Source organism: Anopheles funestus, chromosome X, assembly GCF_943734845.2.
Source record: "Anopheles funestus chromosome X, idAnoFuneDA-416_04, whole genome shotgun sequence".
NCBI lineage: Eukaryota > Metazoa > Arthropoda > Insecta > Diptera > Culicidae > Anopheles > Anopheles funestus.
The window spans coordinates 11,112,489-11,135,071 of NC_064597.1; the positions used below are offsets into that span (position 1 = coordinate 11,112,489).

The 22,583-nt window shown below is 40.7% G+C and overlaps 2 protein-coding genes across 3 annotated transcripts; both read left to right on the top strand.

The window, feature by feature from the left end:
• Nucleotides 1–249: 249 nt before the first annotated feature.
• Nucleotides 250–6,062, top strand: LOC125762295 (cytochrome P450 4c3-like; the record flags this gene model as incomplete). The annotated part of the gene is made up of 4 exons (XM_049424229.1): nucleotides 250–393; nucleotides 479–758; nucleotides 832–901; nucleotides 973–6,062. Coding segments are annotated over 4 exons (1,437 nt in total), but the record flags the coding sequence as incomplete, so codon positions are not given.
• Nucleotides 6,063–10,884: 4,822 nt separating this feature from the next.
• LOC125767241 (cytochrome P450 4c3) lies at nucleotides 10,885–21,654 on the top strand. Of its 2 annotated transcripts, XM_049433622.1 has the most exons (6): nucleotides 10,885–11,814; nucleotides 11,890–12,414; nucleotides 15,937–16,052; nucleotides 19,999–20,278; nucleotides 20,367–20,436; nucleotides 20,505–21,654. In XM_049433622.1, the coding sequence occupies exons 2-6, from the start codon at nucleotides 12,195–12,197 to the stop codon at nucleotides 21,460–21,462; spliced, it is 1,644 nt and encodes a 547-aa protein (XP_049289579.1). In that variant the 5' UTR covers nucleotides 10,885–11,814; nucleotides 11,890–12,194; the 3' UTR covers nucleotides 21,463–21,654. The 2 variants fall into 2 exon arrangements, with proteins under 2 accessions (XP_049289579.1, XP_049289570.1); XM_049433613.1 differs by having other exon boundaries at nucleotides 10,885–12,414.
• The last annotated feature ends 929 nt before the right edge of the window (nucleotides 21,655–22,583 follow it).

Genomic DNA, 22,583 nt, shown 5'->3' on the forward strand with positions numbered 1-22,583 from the left:
AAGATTATGTGATGCGCGTTGCATACACACAGGCGTATTACGGATGCGTAAATGAAATATTTCAAACCCGACAACAAAGTAATTTTGTTTCAAAGGTGTGAAACTTGAACAAAATACGAACAATTTAATATCGTCTGGTGAATAAATTAAATAAAGTTAAATTACAATGCAACAAACATATTGAATATTTTGAAGCCAAAACTATTTAAACTAACGGCAAAAGGGTAAATGTAAATCATATTCTCACTTTCCGGCTTTTTTTCCTTTTATGGGTCAGAACTCTTCAACCGTATTATTGCTTCCCGTAAACTATATGGAAGACGGCAAGGTATCACTCGGATCTGGAATGGGATGACACCTTACGTACTTATATCTCAGGCGCAAGCAGTCGAGGTTCGTATATCCGGTTGTTGATTTTATCTTCCCTGTTAAATCTAACCATTTTTTTGGTGTTGGCTACTAATTCCGTCCCCTACAGAAGATTCTCAGTAGTACGAAAAACATTGAGAAGGGTCGTGACTACGAATTTCTACAGCCCTGGCTCGGTACCGGTCTGCTGACAAGCCCCGCCAGTAAGTGGCAACATCGTCGGAAGATCCTAACTCCTACGTTTCACTTTCGCATCCTGTCGGACTTTGTGGAGGTGTTCAACAAACAGTCGACGGTGTTGGTGGAGAAGCTAGCGCAGGAGGTAGACAACGTGGAGGGGTTCGACTGTGTGCGCTACATCACACTCTGCTCGCTGGATATTATATGCGGTAGGAATTTAGAAGATAGTAAGCGTAACGATGATCAATGGATCGCTATAAGTCATTTTTACACTCCCTTCAGAAACTGCTATGGGATGTCCAGTGTACGCACAGCAACAATCCAACTCTGAATACGTTAGAGCTCACGAGAAGTAAGTCGTTTATTGCTCGTCTTTCTGCAGCAAAAACGCTCCATGTAATGGAAATGATTTTCACATTTCAGAATTGGACAGATAATGCTCAATCGGCTGCAAAAGCTCTGGTTACATCCGGACTTTATCTTTCGCTGCACTCAGCAATATCAGGAACAGCAAAAGTGTCTGGACATTTTGCACAAATTCTCCTACCGCATGATCACGGAAAGGCGTTCCATCATTCAGGGTGGTCTCAAAGAATCGGATCTCCTGGTGGACGGGAACAATAACAGTGAAGCGGTAGAATCTCTTCAACTCTCCACGACGGGTCGTAAGCAACTCGCATTTCTCGATCTCCTCATCGAGGCGTCCGATGGTGGACGAGTACTTTCCGATATGGATATACGGGAGGAAGTGGATACGTTCATTCTCGGTGGACATGATACGACCGCTACCTGCATTTCGTGGACATTATTCTTGCTCGGGACGGAACCTTCCGTACAGGAAAAGGTGCTGGAAGAGATCGAACGTGTTATGGGTGGTGATAGTGAACGGTGGCCAACAATGCGCGAGCTGCACGAGATGCGTTATCTGGAGGCGTGCATTAAGGAGGGACTTCGGCTGTATCCAAGCATCCCGATCATTGGACGACGCTTGACGGAGGATGTGCGACTTGCCGACCATGTGCTACCGGCGGGCACGAACGCCGTCATAGTCGTCTACCAGCTACACCGTGATCCGGCCGTCTTTCCCAATCCGGAACGCTTCAATCCAGAACATTTCCTGTCGGATGCGGCGGACGCTAGCTCCCGGCAACCGCGTCATCCCTTCGCTTACATCCCATTTAGTGCGGGACCACGCAATTGCATTGGGCAAAAGTTTGGTGCACTGGAGGCGAAGGCAGTGCTCGCGTCCGTCCTGCGACAGTATCGTGTTGAAGCGGTCGATCGCCGGGAGAATCTTACGCTCTACGGTGAGCTAGTACTTCGCTCCAAGGGTGGATTAAAAATACGCATCACAAAGCGTAAATAATTTTATAGCAAGTGTTTTGCAGGATGTGATTTAATTACTAGAGATTTATAGTTTAAGTGCATTTAGTACATTTTTTTTCACTATTTTTAATAGCGCAAATGTAGGCAGTAGGAACGAGAAAACATCATCAGTAAAGCCTTTCCTATGTATGTCTGTAAAGACTTCTTATTTGGCACTATAATCTCTAGATCTTTTTTGACTTGTCTGTCAGATCTAGACTTTGTTCCCCAATTGCTTCTGAAAAATAGAGTGGAAGAATAATTCAGATCGACCAAGAGAACATTTTCTCAATCTCAAACAATTAATACAAATTTATAAAATTATGAAAAGAAAATTTTTTCGTACACAATATACTCCTCATAATAAAAAAAAATAGTGTCAACCAACATATGGTGAGATCAACTCCAAAGGCAATACCGTATTTTTCTTCTTCATTTTTTTAAAGAATACAAATTGAAAGAAGTTCAATACAGTGGAGCACCGATTATTAGGGTACCTTTTATCCGGCTGTCTCATTATCCGTGCAGCTTCTGAAATGACAGCTTCATATGGAATCCACCCATGTCTTTTTTTAATGCATCAGCATTTTCCAAGGAACAGTATGTACACCGTGTATAAGAGTAATAGATTTCTGGAAAAAATGACTATTGTTGATACCATATTTTCATTGGCTCAGACTTGAGAGGTTCCGGATGTAACTCTACTTCGGTCTTAAAACTTCGGAAATTGAAGAATTGTATAAACCAAGGATCGGAAGGATCTTCAAAAACTATCATGTTTGGAACATATAGGCGAGGAAAGCGCATAGAAGTGGATAATTAATAGATTCTAATTATCCTGGATACGAATTCAAAAGCGACACAGGTATTTTTATAGAAACAACATTCAATATGAACGATGAATCTAATTCAGAATCAGAAGATGAGTGACTGAAAAACCCCTATAGAATTCAACTCTGCAAAATCATATGCTGATGAGTTGTTAGAATTCATGGACAGCAAGGACAGCTAGGAAAAATAAGAGAAAATATTAAACTGTATTATATAAACGCAAACATTGTAAATCTTTTATCCGTGCTCTTCGATTATCCGGCCACCATTAGGTACAACATGCCCGGATAATCGGCGCTCCACTGTATTAAAAGAAAAATGTTTGACATTTGCTAACGTCTGTTACCCTTTAATTGTAAGTGTACTTGTTTATCTTTTACATTCAACTATCAGATCAAGTCCAGTGGTTGTCAAGCCAAATTGCATGAAACTTGTATGTTTGGCCGTTTGGCTTAAAAAAATGCATATCAAACTTTATAATCGGCGGAAAAAACATTCTAGTACCAAACAGTTGGAGAATGGGATACCGCAAGGTGTTGTCCTTGCTCCAACTCTGTTTCTTATAAGCATAGAGTTCATTTTAAATAGAAGAATTTCACATAGAATCCATAAGGTCCATTTTTTGTGGAGTCCATTTTACGTAGAAGAATTTTACAAAACGAAATAAATGGTTTACGTAAATGGTCTACATCAAGTGAATATGATATCGCCCCTGCAAAATGTAAAATATTGCATATTTGTGAAATTCGGCACAATAAGACACCTACATTAATTAAATTTAGAAACATCACCATCCCAAATGTTCGTAAAGCATCAATCTTAGATATTATCCTCGACTCTAGGTTGACTTTTTCAGCTCATTGCGCTCACACATTAAGTTGACTTAGAAAAATTGTATTATTCTCTTTAAAATAATAGGATGCGGCAAATGGAAGCTTTCATCAAAAGAGCTAAGGATTCATGGTTTGATCTCACAAGTCTACAAATCCTCCAGATCACCAAATAACCTCGAACTGGAAATCGTCCCTAGAATCACAACCATCCTATAGTCGACTGGTCGATGAAACGGTGTCTTCAAGCTGAAGTGAATTCTACTACAGCAAACCAATTCTTCAAAGAATTGAGAACGGAAAAGTACAATCAACATCATCACATCTATACGGACGGATCTGCCATAGAAAACGTAAGATATAAAGACCTATACGTTCAGATTCTCGACGTCAAACATATCCTTCAGCTGGGTTCCAAGTCATGTAGGAATAAAAGGGAGACGTATTGGCAAAAATGGATGAGACACTATCTAACGAAGATAAAAATGAAAGAAAGATACTATCCTTTCTAAGGAAAATAGGAATTTACGATCAAATCTAATGGATAATATATTTCGCACTGTAACTGAATATAACTGAATTCGATGTATATGTAACCTAAAAAAATCGTAGAATAAAGAGGTGAAGCCAGCCATAAAAGGCTCAAACCTCTATAATTTCAATAAAAAAAGAAAAAAAAATAAATAAATAAAATAAAATAACATAAAATAAAAAAAATAAAAAAATAATATAAAAGAAAATAAAATAAAGTAAAACAAAAAAAATAAATAAAAAATAAAAATAAATAAATAAAAAATCAAATCAAATAAAAAAAAATCAAAAAAATAACATAAAATAAAAAGAACAAACTTTACAACGCGATTTCGATCTACGCTGAAAAAATACGTTAATTTTTTGACACAAAAAAGATAAAATACAGACAATTTTCCCACTGCCAAACAATGGCCAAACAGTTTATGAGAATTTTCGGAATCACTTACCGGTCACAAGAAGAGGATATTACAAAAATTGATAAAAGGAAGCAAATGAAGTGACACGTTGACGAAGTGTCAACGCAAAATGCCAAGAAGATCTGACAAACGCTTGCGCATCCTTCATCGCACGCTAAGCTTTAATGTTAAAGCATTTTTACGCATTTAATAGATAATTAAACATGCTTCTTACCTGCTTATAGAACGCCGATAGAGAATATCGAATTGAGAATGGAAGTTTGATAGAGAATGACCTTGTAGAAGCACGTGAATTTTGCATATACACTGATCACAAGCCACTGATAATCGCATTTTAGAAATAATGAGCCAACACTACAGAACAACGCCGATTCTATTTCATCAGCGAATTCACTAAAGACATTCATCTTATTTCTGGATAGAAAAAAAAACAAAATCGCAAATATGTTGCGCAGGAACGCAACTAACATAGGAAGCGATCGATTACCAACACAATTGCAAAAACTTGACCGCACTGAACGACACTAAAAACACTGCTTTACCTACACCCACACGCACATACATTGAGCAGGATTGAGCGCGATCAACACACAACACGATCGACTACTAACACAAAAGCTTTTAACGCACCTTGCGACACTGAAACATTTCTCTCTCTCTAAAGCATGCACACACTAACACATCATTAGACACCGAATGAATGAACTATGTCCGGTAAAAGGACGCCACTTTTTTGGGGACGCCGCCGCCATTGCAAATTTCAAACTTTTCATACGCGTGCCGCACAGAAAATGAATTATAAAACGAAAACTGCACAACATATTATACAATTAAGCACAAAAATTGCAAGCATTTCACACTCTTTAGCATTTAATAAAAAAAAAAACTAAAATCATTCACTACAAGCACACTACACACTAAGGCATACAAGCGTACCAGAACAAAGGCTTTACCACGTGCTTTCACTCACTAAATAGTTAACTAAAAGCTAATGAAATAATTATTGATTATTGATACATTCTGATCAGGGCGGATAATTCGAGTTCGAAACGTTTCAAAAAGTATCTTTAAAACACTAGCAATAAATCACTTCCGAACAAAAGCCTTACCACGCGCAAGCTAATGATTGAATAGAAAGAGTACATCGACCTTTAAAAACTGCAACCATTGTGCCACAACCGTAAGCGTTGGAGATTTAGGTGCGACCGCGACCGAGTTTAGAACAAGACTGCGTAAGCCGGGAGAATTTGTTTCGTTATCAGTAACACGCACTTACACACAAGATTTGCAATCTTCTGCAGCGAGAGAAATTAACTAATGAGCGAAGATAAATGCACACACTAACACAGCGCCGTTGCAAAAGCATTACCGTACACTGAAATCGCACGCATCTATCGTTACGTATCGATGCCCGAAGCGATCGACACGAACACACACCTTCTTACGGCGGACCGCGCTTAGAATAGCTTAAGAGCAAAGACTTTCTTCATTAGTGTTAGAGGCCGTATGTATAGACGCATTTAGAACCACTAATCGCGCAAGAAGATCCTCTCCCAAAAAAGCACTACGTACAGTGGTTGACAGAAAAAAAATCGCATACTACACGATTTTATCTACAATATCTTGGAAGGGCGGGAGGGAGGGGGATGTGGAGAACTGCTCGACTGTTGTAATAAAAAAATTTGCTCGATAGCGGAAAGTTAAAAACTGCTCGAAAGCAGCACGAATTATACTTAAGCGCCCCAAACCAACATGCAAAATTATTCGCTCTCTTGAATTCAGTATTACAACGGAGTAAGTCATCATTAAGATGCGTAACATCAGTCAAAGAAGCGTAACACATCTCTTCAACATGGAATAAAAGAAATGTTTTAAAATTGCACTTTTACTACAATTTATAATTTGGTCCTTATCTCGGAAAGGAGGGAGGGAGAGCGTTGGGGCATGTAGGGAACTGCTCGTCAGTTGTAATATAAAATTCTGCTCGGTAGTAGAAATTTAAAAACTGCTCGAAAGCAGCACGAATTATTCTTAAGCGCCTCAAATTTACATGCAAAATTAATCCCGCTCTTCCATTCAGTACTACAACGGAGTAAGTCATCACCAAAGATGCGTAATACATCTCTTCAACATGGAATAAAAGAAATGTTTTAAAATTGCACTTTTACTACAATTTACAAAGCCATTACAACTTCATTAATTGATATTTGCAAATAAAGCCTTGATATATTATCCGTCATAAAGCTGGCTAAAAGTTCGTGCATTTCATTATGAAGCCACCCTTTACCAAGCGACTGAGGACACTACACACCGGGAGGTAGGAAAGCAAACAACAGAAAAAAGCGTTTTTTCTTTCGCTAGTGTTCTTCGACTGATAAAACAGCAAACGATTGCATTATGCTAGCCACCGGTGGTAACCTCGACTGCTTATTAAATCATCGACCGCTAATGATCAACCGATCGTACCGCGCGCGCGCGCGCGACATTCGCAGAAGTAAAAGTTTAGAGCGCTGTTGGAACTGCGCAGATGCATGCGAACGTACGGGCGACCCCACGGGAAGTGAAAAGGAAGCTCGGAATAAGCCTTGATCGGGTTGGACCCCGGTTGGAGCAAAAACCGTAAATAGCAAATACTCGAATAAAGGTAAAGGTACCAACGGTGCCAAGAAAATGGATTCACCTGGAGTGGAAGTGATTGTGCCCGCGTACGAATCACCCTCTAATTGATCGACATCCACACAACGTACAACGGTACAGTTCGGTACACCGGAATAGGCATGGTGCACACTTCAATCAGTGATCGTGTGTCTGTCTGTGCCCTTCCTGAGATTGACCCGTGTACCTCGCTACGAGCTAATAGGGGCTAAGGGTAGGTTATGTCCATTTAATGGCGCACAAGGTACAACCTGCGGTTTTCGGGCTGTTCACCCTGCGGCTTACTGGAGTGTCCTGTCCTCCGCGTGTCTTGGGAGTTGGGAGTTGCGGAAAAAAGGATGTGATACTAGCGACCAGATCAACGACACCGGACCATCGGTTCGCTGTTCGAGGGATGGGTATACACATTCAATCTCCTTCCTTCAAGACTCCTGCCTGCGGTGATCGATTCTGACAGGTTCAAGGGCATCTGGACAGTTTTATACGCTATCCCGCGGTGAGTGCCGGATGTGGATTGACTGTTGACCCAACCGTGAAAGGCGTCGGAACAGAGAGCTAATGTAGCAATGGAATTGGAAAATTCACATGTTTCTGTCTTACATACCATTACCGTGTTCGGTGACGGACATCGGAGCTTGAGGTCCCTTGGAAGTGACAATAACCAGAGTTCCTACCATTCCGGGAATGAAAACGTACGCAACTCTCTATACATACACGAAAACAAAAACATTAAATCGCACAAAATTAAGTCAACCGATCGAGACGGATGAGTGTAGTCCGGCTGTCGAACACGGACCATAACCGTGCCTAAAAGGTTGAAACAAATCAACCTACAGCAGAAGGTGATGGTGTATTACTGTTGGTGGCCTCGGAGGTGCGAAGTACACTCATTATTAATGATCGTATTAGCACGCCCGTACCGGTACGATACGGTGCGCGATGACAGATGTAATAATCTTTTAAAAGCTTGTTGAAGAAAAATTTTACCCTTGCACCGTATTATTCTTCATCAGCATTTCTCACTCTCAAACTTCTACGGAGTGGGGCGCTAATTGATGTACACCCTGAAGAGGGAGGGAAGGGGACTCATCGTGATCGTGAGCTTTGCGAGGAACACAAAAAAATGTTCACCAACAATTGACAATCGAAATCATAAACCATTTCCTATTTTCAAAACCTGCGTGACCTGCAGCTTCGTACTTGATCACAACACCTTCGCACTGACGAACTTCCGCCCTGAAGGTACTCGTCTCTGTATCTCATCAAGAGCACGCCACACTCATTAATTTTTGATTTTCTTTCCCATCACATCTATGAAAAAAAGAAAACAGAAACAAAAACCCCAAGCGCAAGTTTGTCTTCGTCTTCGATACCCCCTTATAGCTGTTTGTTATCGAGGACAGAACCAGGAGCACGCAATGAAGAAATAAACCACTGCAACCGATGGATCGTTTCATACGGTGGCCGTTGCAAAAATGCAAAAAAAAACCCGACCGGTCAAAAGGGTAACGCAAGCAATTTTCTTGTGGTTCAAGCAGCGCCGCGCCCTGTTATGAATGAGGTCTTAATTCCATGCATATTATGGGGAGTAATCGATTTATGCAATTAGCTTTAATAATAAATACATTGATAATAATGATAACACTAATAATAGCTTCCTCATTGCCTAGGCATTGTGGAATGATTGTTGACATTAAAGTGACGTGCAGGACGGCTCCTTAATTGGCTCTTTAGTTTCAATTTTACCCCACCGGGTGGAAAGCATACAGATCTTTTTCCTTAATTAGCTTCGAGTTTTAACTTAATAAAGAATGTAAACAAGACGATCGTTTTTTTAAATGGAACAGTACACTAGTCAAGCTTTATCCGAAGTTAAAGTAAATATTTGAACCAAAGCGTTTAATCTATTCATCTTGACTTGGGCTAATGGTATGCTTCTTTTATGTTGTCTGGTGTTATTCTTATGACATGATCAACACACCGGAAATCCGTAGTAGCGAAGGGAGAAGTTTTGATCAAAGTTCTTGTCGAGCGAGTCTTCTTCAAAGTTCTTGCCAAGAGCGTGAAAGAGTTAGACTAACTCAAGAGAGTCTTCTCTAATCTTCTTCCTTGGTTCTCTCACGATTAGAGCTTGTGGTACGCACTCCTATATTCCTGATTGTCTCTGTCTCTGTCTCTCTTCTTGGCTTAACAACTTCTAAGGCCACAACGTCCATTTCTGGCTTACTAGATATGTTTTATAGTCAGTCCTTGCTACTGGAGAACGATCCGGATGGGATTTGATACGCGGTCGTTGTCGTGTGGAGGTTAAAATCGAATTGACTCAGCCTGATCTAGGTCGATGTGTTTTTCTACTGTTAGAGATGAACGAGTCAGAAACGAGTGCCTTCTTGAGAGGACATGTAATCTTCCTAGGATATTCGCTAAACAGAATATTTCTTCTACTAAAGTAGCCTGTACCATCACCCACTAGAAAATGAAAGCAACATAAGTGCCCATGGAAAACTATCGGATGCATTAATGTATATAAAGCACATTCTTTGCTGCATCTTTTACTTTTATGGAGTCTTCTGGATCGTGGATATGGAATCCATGGCATCCACAGTATTTCTTCTTCGATACTTCTTTGAATACTGGATTTATAAAGGTTTTACTCTCTTAATGACTTACGTTTCAGAATTCAGAAGTCAGAATTTGTAAACAAGAATACTAGTCTCTGATTGCTATAGTTAAGGCTTTGGCTCTGACCATGATAGAGTCCGACTCGGAAGCAGAGTATCAGTTGACGGTGACAATCTCAAGGTGGTAGAGGAGTATTGCTACCTTGGTACGATCGTAACTTCGGACAACAGCATGAGCAGCGAAATCCTAAGGCGCATTGTTCAGGGAAATCGTGCCTACTAAGGGCTTCACAAACTCCTGCGATCCAGAAAACTCCAGCAACACGATTGAAATGCACGATATAGCGCACACTGATAGGTCCGGTAGTCCTCTACGGGTACGGGTCCTGGACTATGCTAATGGAGGACTCAAAGGATTTAAGGATTATCTTTGGCGGTGTGTGCGAGCAGGGCATGTGGAGAAGGAGAATGAACCACGAGCTAGCTGAGCCGTTTGGCGGTGCAGATATCCTCACGGTTGTCAAAGCTAGGGCACGTGATGAGGATGCCGGATTCATGCCCTACCACGAAGGTGCTCGTAGGAGGAGGAGAGAGTCGTGGAGGAGCACAACGAACTCGTTGGCTGCATCAAGTAGAGTTCAACCTATCGGAGATCGGATGCAGTTCCTAGTGGATCTAGTTTCCTGGAAACGGATTGGCAACCAGGTCATATCTTCGCGACGTGCTCGTCCACGAGCAATACAAGAAAGAAGAAGGCTTAGCTTAAGTTTTCGTTGTCAATTTTTGAACAAGAATGCCCTTATCCCTGGCACAATAGCAGCTTGATGATCTCACAGCGCCTTAAGAGTATTCTATCCATCTGGTGGTGTTTATCTTGTTGAACGTCACACAATATTACCTTGAGATAAAGCTAGATGAGACTTAAAAATATCATATCCAGACTATCAACAACTCGCTAATATAATATCGGTTCTTGAGGTTTTTGTTAGGTTAAAAGAATCCATCGAATGCAACGTATTGGACAAAGACTTTTACAGTGCTCTTTGGTAAGTACTACTTTTTTACACTTTGCATTTTACGTGTTTTTTTATGACAATTTAGCTCAAGTATGGGTAAACCCTACTCATTAAGGAGTGAAAACTTTTTTGCACTACTTTTACATTACTCTTCGAATGGCCCATTGATTGGGGCGGTATTTCAAAAGGCCCGACACTTCCTGTTCCCTAGAAAAGGACATCATCGATGGTAGTAATATCTCCAACCATATCACCTTCTGTCAGTATCTGACAGCTATAAAGGACGTTAAATTTAATGAGACAACTATTTACCGCCACTACATTGCACAAGAGAAAATAAATTAAAGCATCGACTAGAACAGTTGTAGTGACAGTCGACCTCTCACGTCCTTTTTGCAGTGTAACCATAAACAAACAAAGGAAAACCCCGTGCGGTCGTGACATTCAATGTAGCGTAGTACTAGCAGCGAAATAGTACCATATCGCTAACTATAAATGAATCAAGTACCTATCAATAAAAATACCGAGCAAATGCACCAAACCCAATCTAGTTAGACGCAGTCGAGCATGCAAGGTCTTACCTTAACATTGTCTTTAAGCATCCTTAGCCCTGACAGTTAGTCGTAGTGAAATGACAGAAATAAACAAAACGAAACATCCTAGAGCGGTTCAACGCAACCGCACGTTGATCGGCACCGTTTCACCTGTGCCACCGGGACCGTTCTACGACCCGATCATTCCCGAGCGTTACTCTCGCACACGAACCGAGTCTAATCCGTCTCGCTCGTTCGCGCTCGTGCTTGCGTTCGTGCGTACGCACAGCATTCGTCATCTCTGCCTTTTCGGGGCGATCTCTCTCCCCGGTTCACCGAATTGCGGCACACGCTCTGCAGACGGGCTAGCTTATAAATATTGGACTATCGGAAATGGGCTAAGTCAGTGTGCGGTGACTACTGCTCGACAGCTGACACAGATTTTTGCGCGGCTTTTTTTGCGGGTGAGGCGATATCCGTCGAAGCACGTTTCCCGTGACGTTTGTGCGAGTGTTTGATGTTGATTGTGTTTTTTTTAGTTTCTCCTTTATTTGTATGCACAGAAGCATTAAATGTGCAGTAAAGCAGTGAGACTGCTAGTAGTGAGCGAGCAAGTGCGTGGCGTGGTAAAGACAAAGAACACTAAAGTTTAAGTGCTTTCACTTAACTGCGCGCTACCGGGAGTCCAGCGACACAACAAAAAATCCAGCACCAACCAAAAATTCTAACATCTATCAAAAAAAAGCACACAAGTACGTGCGGCGCACCTTTAAAGCAAGCGTAACCCAGACCGGATCGATTCGTGCTTGCAAATATTCAAACCACATTTGAACAGTCGGCAAGCATGGAGGGCCTACTCGGTGGTAGCCTGCTGTTGAGCAAGCTGTCCAAAGTGTTCACACTGTTCTCGCCCGTCACGTTGCTGCTGCTGACGACCGTATCCTGCGCCATTTACGTGTACAACCGACGGCGGGCCCATATTGTGCGGAACATTGAAAAAATTCCCGGCCCCGCTGGGCTACCGATCATCGGCAACACGCTGCATATCAACGTAGATCACGATGGTGAGTAGATGATGCATTACGGTGACCACACACTACGCGGGTAGAAAATTTGGTTGAAAAAATCTCCCATACCCCACACCCCGACCTTGGGGACGTGGGTTCGTTTCTAAGCAGCAACCTAAAGATACTCAGCTTCCAAACACATTTAGTCGCAGCGATAAAAAAAAACCTTCGAACCGCTTCCTTGTTAACAACCTGCTGCGGTTCACTTCCTGCTTTACGAGTCGTCAAAACTCTAATCAGCAGCACAAACAAAATCCATGGAGGCTGTGAATTTTTTGGCGACGTATACTAAACCGAACCAGCAGCGTTTCAATTGAAGCATTCACACACACGCACACACATAGAGGGTCGGAAAGGGTCTTCCAAGTCATTCACCACCTCTGGATCATCACACCCCACTGGATATGGGTTAACCATCAATGCGGCAAGCATCCTCCACAACAAACGAACGAGACGATATTTTGTTCCTCTTAGCAGCATGTTGATGTTTTATCTATGCGTGTCTAGCTGGGGGTTTTTTTCTCCCCCTTTGCTGGTGACGCATACAAACGAGCTTCCAAGCATACGATTTGCATTTCAAATTGTGCTTATCGGTTTTGAAACGCCCATATGTTCTTTCACTCTTTCACGTGTTTGCAGGTTGTTTGGATACGTGACATAATATCAACTTTTTTCTATTTGTGGGCCAATAGAATTGTTTTTAACAAATAAAAAAAAACAACAGTAATAAAACTTTTTTTTTTATAACCAACAAATCAATGTACAACATCATTTTCATACCGATAAAAAAAGGATTTAATTGATAAAATGGTCAAAATAATTGGTACAAAACGAAAGACTTGCAATAAAAACAAGCGACGAACCCGCACGTTCATAATCTTTTCGTATCGTACGCGCGTTCGCGCTGCTACTGGGAAGAGTAAACGCCCAGTGTGTGTGTGATGGTGGTCAAGGTGAACGCAATTACTGTCTGCACAAGTGTACTTGAAACCTGCACTCCACCTGCACGTGTGCACGAGCACTTTCAAGTTGAATGAATTCGAATTTTCACTGTCAGGGGTAAGTTGGCATCCATTGGCGGTATTGGCTTCTCGGTACTGTGCAGCAACAAAACGGGACCATTACTGCTTCACTTGCGCATAAAATAGAAGGGCCCCGTGTGCATTGCGAAATGCCCCAAAACGCTTCGTATCGGGTGGTTACGGGTTGTCGCCGCATAACATATATCCGCCCTCGTGTGCATCACCTTCAAACCGGCCCAAAAGTAAGCGAGCCGTCTGATCATGGTTGCATAAGGCGGGCCAGTAGTAGTAAAAGAAAAATAAAAAAAAACCTAATCACTTTTCCTACTTTTAACCATACTCAAACGCTACGGATACCCGGTCACCCGGTGCCGATTCATTCAAATGCGTTCGTACAGCTTTTTTTTTGTTAGTGCTTTCGTAAGATCTTACCAATCTCCCCGACCCGGTGGTAAGCGAACCAATACGCAACCCAAAACATTTCGGCGATGTTGTTGTGGTGGATAGTTCGAACAAATGAAACTAGCCGTTTAAAAAAAAGGAAAAGAAAAAAAATCGATACCAAACCACGCCAGACACAAGTTTACAATACATTGTTTTTTTTTTTTTAGTTATTCTCCCTTTCCTCTTGTGCTTTTTGTACGAAAAATAGGGAGATTTCGGTGAAGGGGTAAGTTTTCTTCGCTCTTCTTCTTTGCTTTGCTTTTGATCAATCACTTGTCGAAATGAAACCCGCTTTCAAGGAGGGGAGCGAATGTTTTGGCCCTGCTCTTTTACCTCCTCTCCCCACCCCCCCACTCCCTTCCTCCCTTTTCTTCCCACCCTTCCCGTATTGCATTCTGGCATACGTTGTACAACCTTCTCCTAATCGTAAACCTTTTATTTTTCTTGGTTTTGTGGAGGAAAGGGGAAGAGGGGAGGGGGGAGAGAGGAGGTCTTAGACCTTAGGAATATGCAGCATTATGTCACCATAATACTAAAACGATGAAGGTTGTTTTTTTGTACATTTTTGTTGTTGTTGTCGGGGTACGATCAAATCCGGATAAAACGTCTCTTGCAAAGTTGTGTGTTTTGAAAAATGATAAATATGGCTTATTGACGTACACATTATTCAAACGTGATGATTTATCTTTGCTGTATTTTTGCACATCTTTCGCAAGGTTAAAAAAATGTTTTTTATAACCAACAAATCAATGTACAACATCATTTTCATACCGATAAAAAAAGGATTTAATTGATAAAATGGTAAAAATAATTGGTACGAAACGAAAGACTTCAATAAAAACAAGCGACGAACCCGCACGTTCATCCACTCATTGAAAATTCCTTTACGAAATTAAACAAAAAAAATCTTTTTTAAATTATAAATACACAATAAAGCAAAAATATTTTATATTTAAAAAAACACACACAATTTTAAGTGTCGTGCGACATCATTTCACAAATGTCGACTCCGTGGGCTGTATTTTTTAAAAAACCGATTGTTCCGAATCACGCTGCCACGCTGGTGGCATTCGCATGCGTTTTGGGAGCAAATCTTTTTCAAAATGCCATATGACGAATGGGAACGATGGTGGTTGGTCATTTGATAGAAACGGTTAGTTCACGCTAACCAAAAGTCTATTGTGTTTTTTTTTGGGTGTGTGTGAGCAATGGCGCAAAACACGCATTTTCCCAGCATTTTCTTTACACACCGCGCAACACAGATGTCGTTGCGCTGGTCAGCTGTTGCACAATGCACAATGCTAAGGTCTTTCACCCAAAACGAAGGAGAAAACAAAAGGCACAGTTTCGGGCGCAGTGATGCAAAAGGATGCACGGCTAGACGTGGTTAAGAGAGCAAAAAAAAAACCAAAACCGGTATGGTACGTCTCGTCCGCAACCTAACCTTGACGTGAAGCGTCCAAGATGGAGCGACACATTGTTTACCAGAAAAAAGGGCAACGGAAAAAATGTTATTTTCTGATTTAAAAATAAAACAACATCAACCAGGAACACAAACGTTCCAAACGCGACCGATTAAGATGGTGGTAAACGAAGAAAAAGAAGAAGAAGAAAAAAGAAGAAAAAAGAAGAAAAAGAAAAAGAAGAAGAAAAAAAGAAGAAAAAGGAAAAGAAAAAAAAGAAGAAGAAGAAAATAGAACCTTCCAACTTCAATAGAAACTTCAAGCAAAAAGAGTAAAATAAAGACGAAAAATTCAAAAATTTCAAAAAGAATAAAGTTACCTTAACAAATTCCGGAAATCGGGCGAAAAAAAGCAAAAAAAAGAACAAATCAATTCATCAGCAACCGTTTAATCGTATTGACTGCATCGAATAGGTTTCCTTTTGTTGGGTCGTATTTTCTCTCCACGGTTAGCTTGTTTTTTTTTTTTTGGAAAATCCACTTGCGTCAATCTGAAATGAGTTGGCAGATTAATGTTTTGCGATGGTTTTTTTTCTTCTTTTACCAAAACCGAAATAACACTTACTTGGTATGATTTTTCTCGTCTTTTAGAAATTTTCAACCGCATCATCGCTATTCGGAAGCTGTACGGAAGAATTCAAGGGTTCAGCAGAGCCTGGAACGGCCCACTGCCGTATGTGATGATCTCCAAAGCGAGTGCTGTCGAGGTAAGTAGTAGTTGGAAAATAAATTAATAAAAACTTTTTTTTTCATATTTTAAAATAAAAAATGTTTATCCTTACCAAAAAAGTTTCTACAAAGAAACAAACACATCAAAAGGGGTGGTTGGCGTTATTATTTTAGTCGCCATTTTTGTTCGACCATCTAGCGATGCAACAAGAGGAAGTGTAACAAAAACCTTCAAGCAATCGAATTCGTTCATGACCTCGGCATTGTCTCCTATGACTTTTGTTGATTAAATAGACACGATGGCGCTAAACAACGCGTTACTTCCGAACATGCCGCGTCAATAAAGCGGCAGAGGTCACCTCACCCGCCGGCCAAACCCACCTAAGCAGAGGAAGAAAGAGCAAAAAGCAAAAAAAAGAATTGGGTTAGCAGTGAAGGAAGAAACGAAACACGGTTTGCCACTCAAATCCAACGTTAAAACTGCTGGAAAATGGCCGATCCGTGCAATAAACGTATCGTAAATTTTGTACTATCATGGTTATATTTCAAACCACTAACGTTTATATTTATATTCGACTTTAACAACCTTCATAAGCGTTTTCCGCTTGTATAGCAGTCGTATAGAGTGTCCAAGTGGCCCTGTAGATGTGTACAGCAAACAGTGGACGATCTTTAAAAATTGAGAAAACTCCCTTTCGACGCATTTGTGTGTGTGTGTGTGTGTTTGGCCCTGTGTTCGATAGATTAAAATGTGTGTTTAAGTTAGTCTTCATTTGAGACGTTTTGTTTCGTTTCGATTTTTTTTTAAAGGTCACCAAGCCGAAGATCAAACTTCTTTTGTCGGTGAGATTTTTGTGCCTTTAACCTAAGCCTTTAACATTCTTACCAAAAAAAAACGCGGAAAAAGGAATACATTACCATATGTTGTGTCTGTGGGCAGGTTGTTTGGCTGGTGTGTGTCTTATCACAAAACTCACAACAAAAGTGAACGTAAACAAGTTTTTGCCAACTGGGCCTGCAAGTCCCAGGTCACAAATTCGTGGCACCGGATTAGGATACAGAATCAAACCACAAAACACAAACGCATCTCGAACCTTCTGGATCTCTTCCAAAAAAAACACCAGACAAAGTAGCACACAGCGTGGAAGTGGAAGAAAAAAAAGAAACCAAGAATAACGCGTTTGACGTGGAACGCTGCTGCAGCTAACGCTATCACAAAATAACTAGTTACCCCATTACCAGATACGAGTGATCGAATATTTAGTAGCACAAATAAAATTTGTGTACAAAAATATGTTAAATAACGTTTGCTTCCTAGACAAACTTCATGTTTAACATTCCCGAAACAAATAAGCATAAGCATCATTAATAGAATGCACACCAGTTAATATTAAAATGCAAAGCAGTTTACTAATACATTATTCAGCATTGTACATATTTTTGTTATTTGTTTTGCTACTGCTGTGTATCTGTGTAGAAGAACTCACGTCACAACATGAATGTAGAAAATTTAAAAAATTCCGCATCATTTGCAATTCTGCTTTCGGAAGCGTTTAAACCGGTTAAGATATGTTTCCGTCCTGCTCTTTCCATCTATTCCGATGACTATCGTCATGTGTGACGGTATGCTTCTAATACGCATGCTACGATTAAGAGTGTGTCTTTGTGTGAGTGTGCGTGTTTCGTGGACGTAAAATCGTCTAGACTTTAGCGTCGTATTCGGTTTCGATTTGCAAATTTTTGACAAAGAACTATTAAAAACGAAGCCAAAAAAAAGAACTCTATTCTGGATTCATCTAGTGAAAGTTTTCGCAACTGCAACTAGCCACCATTTACAGCCACCAGAAAAACAGAGGTCGATTAGATAAAACAAATCATTTTTAATCACACTCCATTATGAAGCGCTACAAACACGGCTAAATTTCAATCAATTAAAAAGAAAAACAAAAAACAAAAGAAGAAATCAAACAGCCATGTTAACGATTGTACTATAACTACGCAACAAAGCTTGCCACGATGTTGAGTTGGTGGGGTTTTTCGTTAGGCATCGTTGGACTGACTTCATTATACATTTATTTATCTCTTTGACAGAGGTTTTTGAAGCTATGCCCAGTTCACACTATGCTATCTTTTTTTTTTCCTGCTTCATTTTGTTGCAGGTAATCTGTACCAATAGTGGGCGATTAAAATTATCTTTTTCGATTACGCATTTACGATATTTTTTTCGTTTTTTTATTTTATTTTATTATTTTTTTTCATTTATATTTATTATTACGACATTTAGCCGTATTGTCAAATTTTTTACTTTTCTTAAAAAATAAATTCAAAAAAATCACAAACAGAATATTTTATCGAAGAAAAAAAAACAAAAAGATTAAACTTTGCAATCGGTGAAGCACACAAGGGAAAGTACACTGAAATTCAAACTACAGCTAGTGACTGCTACTATGTGTGCGAGCTTAAAACGCTTTTGCACAGCAAAACGCAACAACCTTCAAAAGTGCTCGAATACAACCAATATCGTGCGGGTAACAAAACAAGGAAAAATCAAACCACGTGTCGCCTTTCAATTTTTTGGGGTGCCAGAAGCAAAAAACCAAAAAAAAAACCCCCCGAAAAGAAAAGCATGTCCTCGAATCTGGACCGCGTCCGAAATAGCACCGAATTGCCCGTCTCTTTTTATTGCCAATCGACGCAGGCGTTGTGGATACATTTCAAACAGCACAACACAAGCTTTTATTTGGAAGGTTCTCATGCGCTTGTAGACACGCGATCGTCACCGGACATATTGGGTGAGCTAACGTTTTGTGATAGAGCACATGCAGATGATGTCTGATTTGTTTAATTTAAACAGCTGGAGATTAATTTAGTATTCAGGAAGTATTCATATTAATTAAAATCAGGAGCTAACGTCTTCTTTGACCGTTTGATTTCTTATCTACTCCAAGTTTCAAGATCGACCAATGCACTATCCTCTCCTTGGTAATGAAAAAGCAGAAGAACTTAAGCCACATCACAAGTTTACACTGCAGTTATTACCACCGTAGACTGTCTGGGCAAATATTTCGTGAGAAGAGAATACTCTCAAGGTATCTCAAATCTTTCCAAACAGACACTCAGCTCTACTGCAGAAGTGCATGCCTTTTTTATCTTCGTATTCTTAGAAATAATATCGCATTGTTGATACGGCTCCACAGAATGGTGTTAATTTTGTGTATAGCAAAATAAATTTATCGAAGCTATTAGAAGCATTCTGTTCTCCTAGCCGGAGCTCGCAGAGATACCTAGTTCCAAAGTCTTAGAAGTAACTGTCAAGAAGAACCTATCAAGTCTAACAAATCTGGGAGTACTTGCCAACAAGAACGGCAAATAAGAAACATTGTCAATAATGGCTGTGAGGTTTTTATTGGAGAATCATTCGTTCTCGTTTCGACACTCAAAGATTGATTTGACTATACTTTGAAAAAAATAGTACAAATACTGATTATAGTATATGTATCCAATATTTTTGAAAATCTAGTCTTCTAATAGGGGAGATCTGGTGTTAGACATGATATCTCGGTAGAAAGATATAAAATCCCATCCGGACCGAACTCGCAGTATGCAGGAATGACTATCTTAGAATATTCTCTAAGTGGACATAATGTCCAGGAAAGATCTCTTGAAGTTGCAGTGACAAAAAAGAAGAATAAGTCTTCTCTAATGCGTGCCCAATAGGAGCATCATGCAAATGTATAATGAGCATCCGAACTTAACCTTGAATATTTGAATATCTGATCCTTTTCCTCGATGGAAAGGTGAAACAAACATACAACAGCGACATAGACAACAAAAAAAAGATATCTGATTTTTTTCTTGTATTCAGGTAGGACGGCCTGGCCGTATTAATAAAAAAGAAATCTGATGTTAAATTTTTGAATCCTCCTAGAAAACGAAAGCGATTCACCAGTTTAATTTATGCGTTATCTGTTTACTTCCCCGCAGCGCATTCTCGGTAGCCAGAAGCATATCGAAAAGAGTCACGATTATGAGTTCCTGAAACCATGGTTGGGTACGGGTTTGCTTACCAGCTCGGGCAAGAAGTGGCATCCGCGCCGCAAGATCCTGACACCGGCCTTCCATTTTAAAATATTGGACGACTTTGTGGACATCTTTCAGGAGCAGAGTGCGGTGCTGGTGAAGCGCCTGGAAGCGGAGGTGGGCAACGAGAACGGATTTAACTGTTTCCCGTACGTAACACTGTGTGCACTTGATGTGGTGTGCGGTAAGTTGAGCTGATGCACGATTCACATGCATTCCGTTATTTCGAGTTATTTACGGGGGTTTTATTTTTTTTGTTTGTTGCTCCACAGAAACGGCCATGGGAAGACAGGTGAATGCACAGTGCAATTCTGATTCCGATTACGTGAAAGCTGTGTACCAGTAAGTTGGGCAAACTGCGCCAGAAGGTTGTTGTTGGCTAATAATAACATACCGTTGTGTCTCCACAGAATTGGAAGTATCGTGCAAAATCGGCAGCAAAAGATTTGGCTACAACCAGATTTCATCTTCAAGCTAACGCAGGACTACAAGAACCACCAGAAGTGTCTCGGCATACTGCACGAGTTTTCCAACCGCGTCATCCACGAACGGAAGGAGGAGATCCGGCAGCAAAAGTTGGTCGATGACAAGAACAACAACAATGCGAACCGCAGTATCGACGCGAACCAGGACGGTAATAACAACAAGGATGACTATCTGTCGCACGAAGAGTTCGGACGCAAGAAGCGACTCGCCTTTCTCGATCTGCTAATCGAGGCATCGCAGGATGGTACCGTACTGTCACATGAGGATATCCGCGAGGAGGTGGATACGTTTATGTTCGAGGGTCACGATACAACGTCGGCGGCCATTTCGTGGATTTTGCTGCTACTCGGTACGGAGCCTACCATCCAGGATCGGATCGTGGAAGAAATCGACCAGATCATGGGCGGTGATCGGGAACGCTTCCCGACGATGCAGGAGCTGAACGAGATGAAGTATCTGGAGGCATGCATTAAGGAGGGTTTGCGACTCTACCCGAGTGTGCCGCTTATTGCACGCCGGCTGACCGAAGACGTGGACATCGATGGTTATGTACTGCCGGCCGGTACGACCGCCATGATTGTCGTGTATCAGCTGCACCGCAATCCGGAGGTGTTCCCGAACCCGGACAAGTTTAATCCGGACCACTTTCTGCCGGAAAACTGTCGCGGTCGGCATCCGTACGCGTACATACCGTTCAGTGCTGGGCCGAGAAATTGTATCGGCCAGAAGTTTGCCGTGCTGGAGGAGAAGTCCATCATTTCGGCTGTGTTGCGCAAGTACCGGGTGGAGGCGATCGATCGAAGGGAAAATCTCACACTGCTCGGAGAGTTGATTTTACGCCCGAAGAATGGTTTGCGCATACGCATTGCACGACGCAACTAGTGCTAACGGTGAAATGGTACCGTGTATAAAGAGCTAACAAATATTAGATCGCTAACAATTAGCCTAACATTTAGCGTTTTGGAGCATTATGACAATTATGTAATAGCTATGTAAAAGATAAACAGAAAGGTACAAGATGCTCAATTATGAATAAATAAACGCGTTTATTCATAATTTGAACGATCTGCAAAATGTACTGCTTTCTGTTGCTTTTTTCTTCGAAATCGATATTGGATGGGATTTTGGTGTAGTGTGTGAATAATTTCGTATTCCTTTTTTATCTATATAGTGTGTATCTTACAAACACACACATAACAAACGTATGTATATATCGGTTTTTTGCATATATATACATAGTAATATAAGCTGTCAACAATCGTCAACAATTGCGTACATGCAGGCGTACCGACAACTCTCACTAGCACCTAGACTATAATGCAAACACAGTCTTGAGCAAACATTTAATTTACAAACGGTTCCTGACGACAAAATGAAATTCAAGAGCCAAAGCATTTCTTATATACCAGCAGCAAAATTGGGAAGCTACGTACTTTTACCAACGCGTGGGAGTGATTTATACAAGATAACAACTAGGGTAATAAAGTAATTAGACGTTTATCCGTAATCTTGTAACATTTTCTACAATTGTTTTCGTTTCGCAAATTTGTCCGAAAAATACAGACATCAAAATTAAGTCTACGGAGTAAGGTGTCAACTCCTGATGTCGTGAAAGCTTCTACATTCTTCCCTCATTTAGGTCTCGCCACCGGAATTCTATTTTTTCCCAATTATCCAAAAATCTACTACTTCGCTTAAATTTCTCTCCTTTTTCATGCGATACCAAAAGTGTTAGTTGTAGAAACCCAAGGATAAACAAGTTATAATGGAATGTAATGATAATCATAAAATAATATTATCATCAGTAGTATGTGAATGTCATCTTCAAGGATTGAGGAGTAGAATCGAGAATCCACTCGGACTCCGCATATGAAAAATTGAATCCGACACCGACTAAAAAACTAAAAATGACTCCGGCGAGTCCGGTCTAGTCCGACTCCGAGTTCGATCCAGTCCGAATGGTTCCGATTGATGCCGAATTAGTGATGAATAATCCGGAGTGG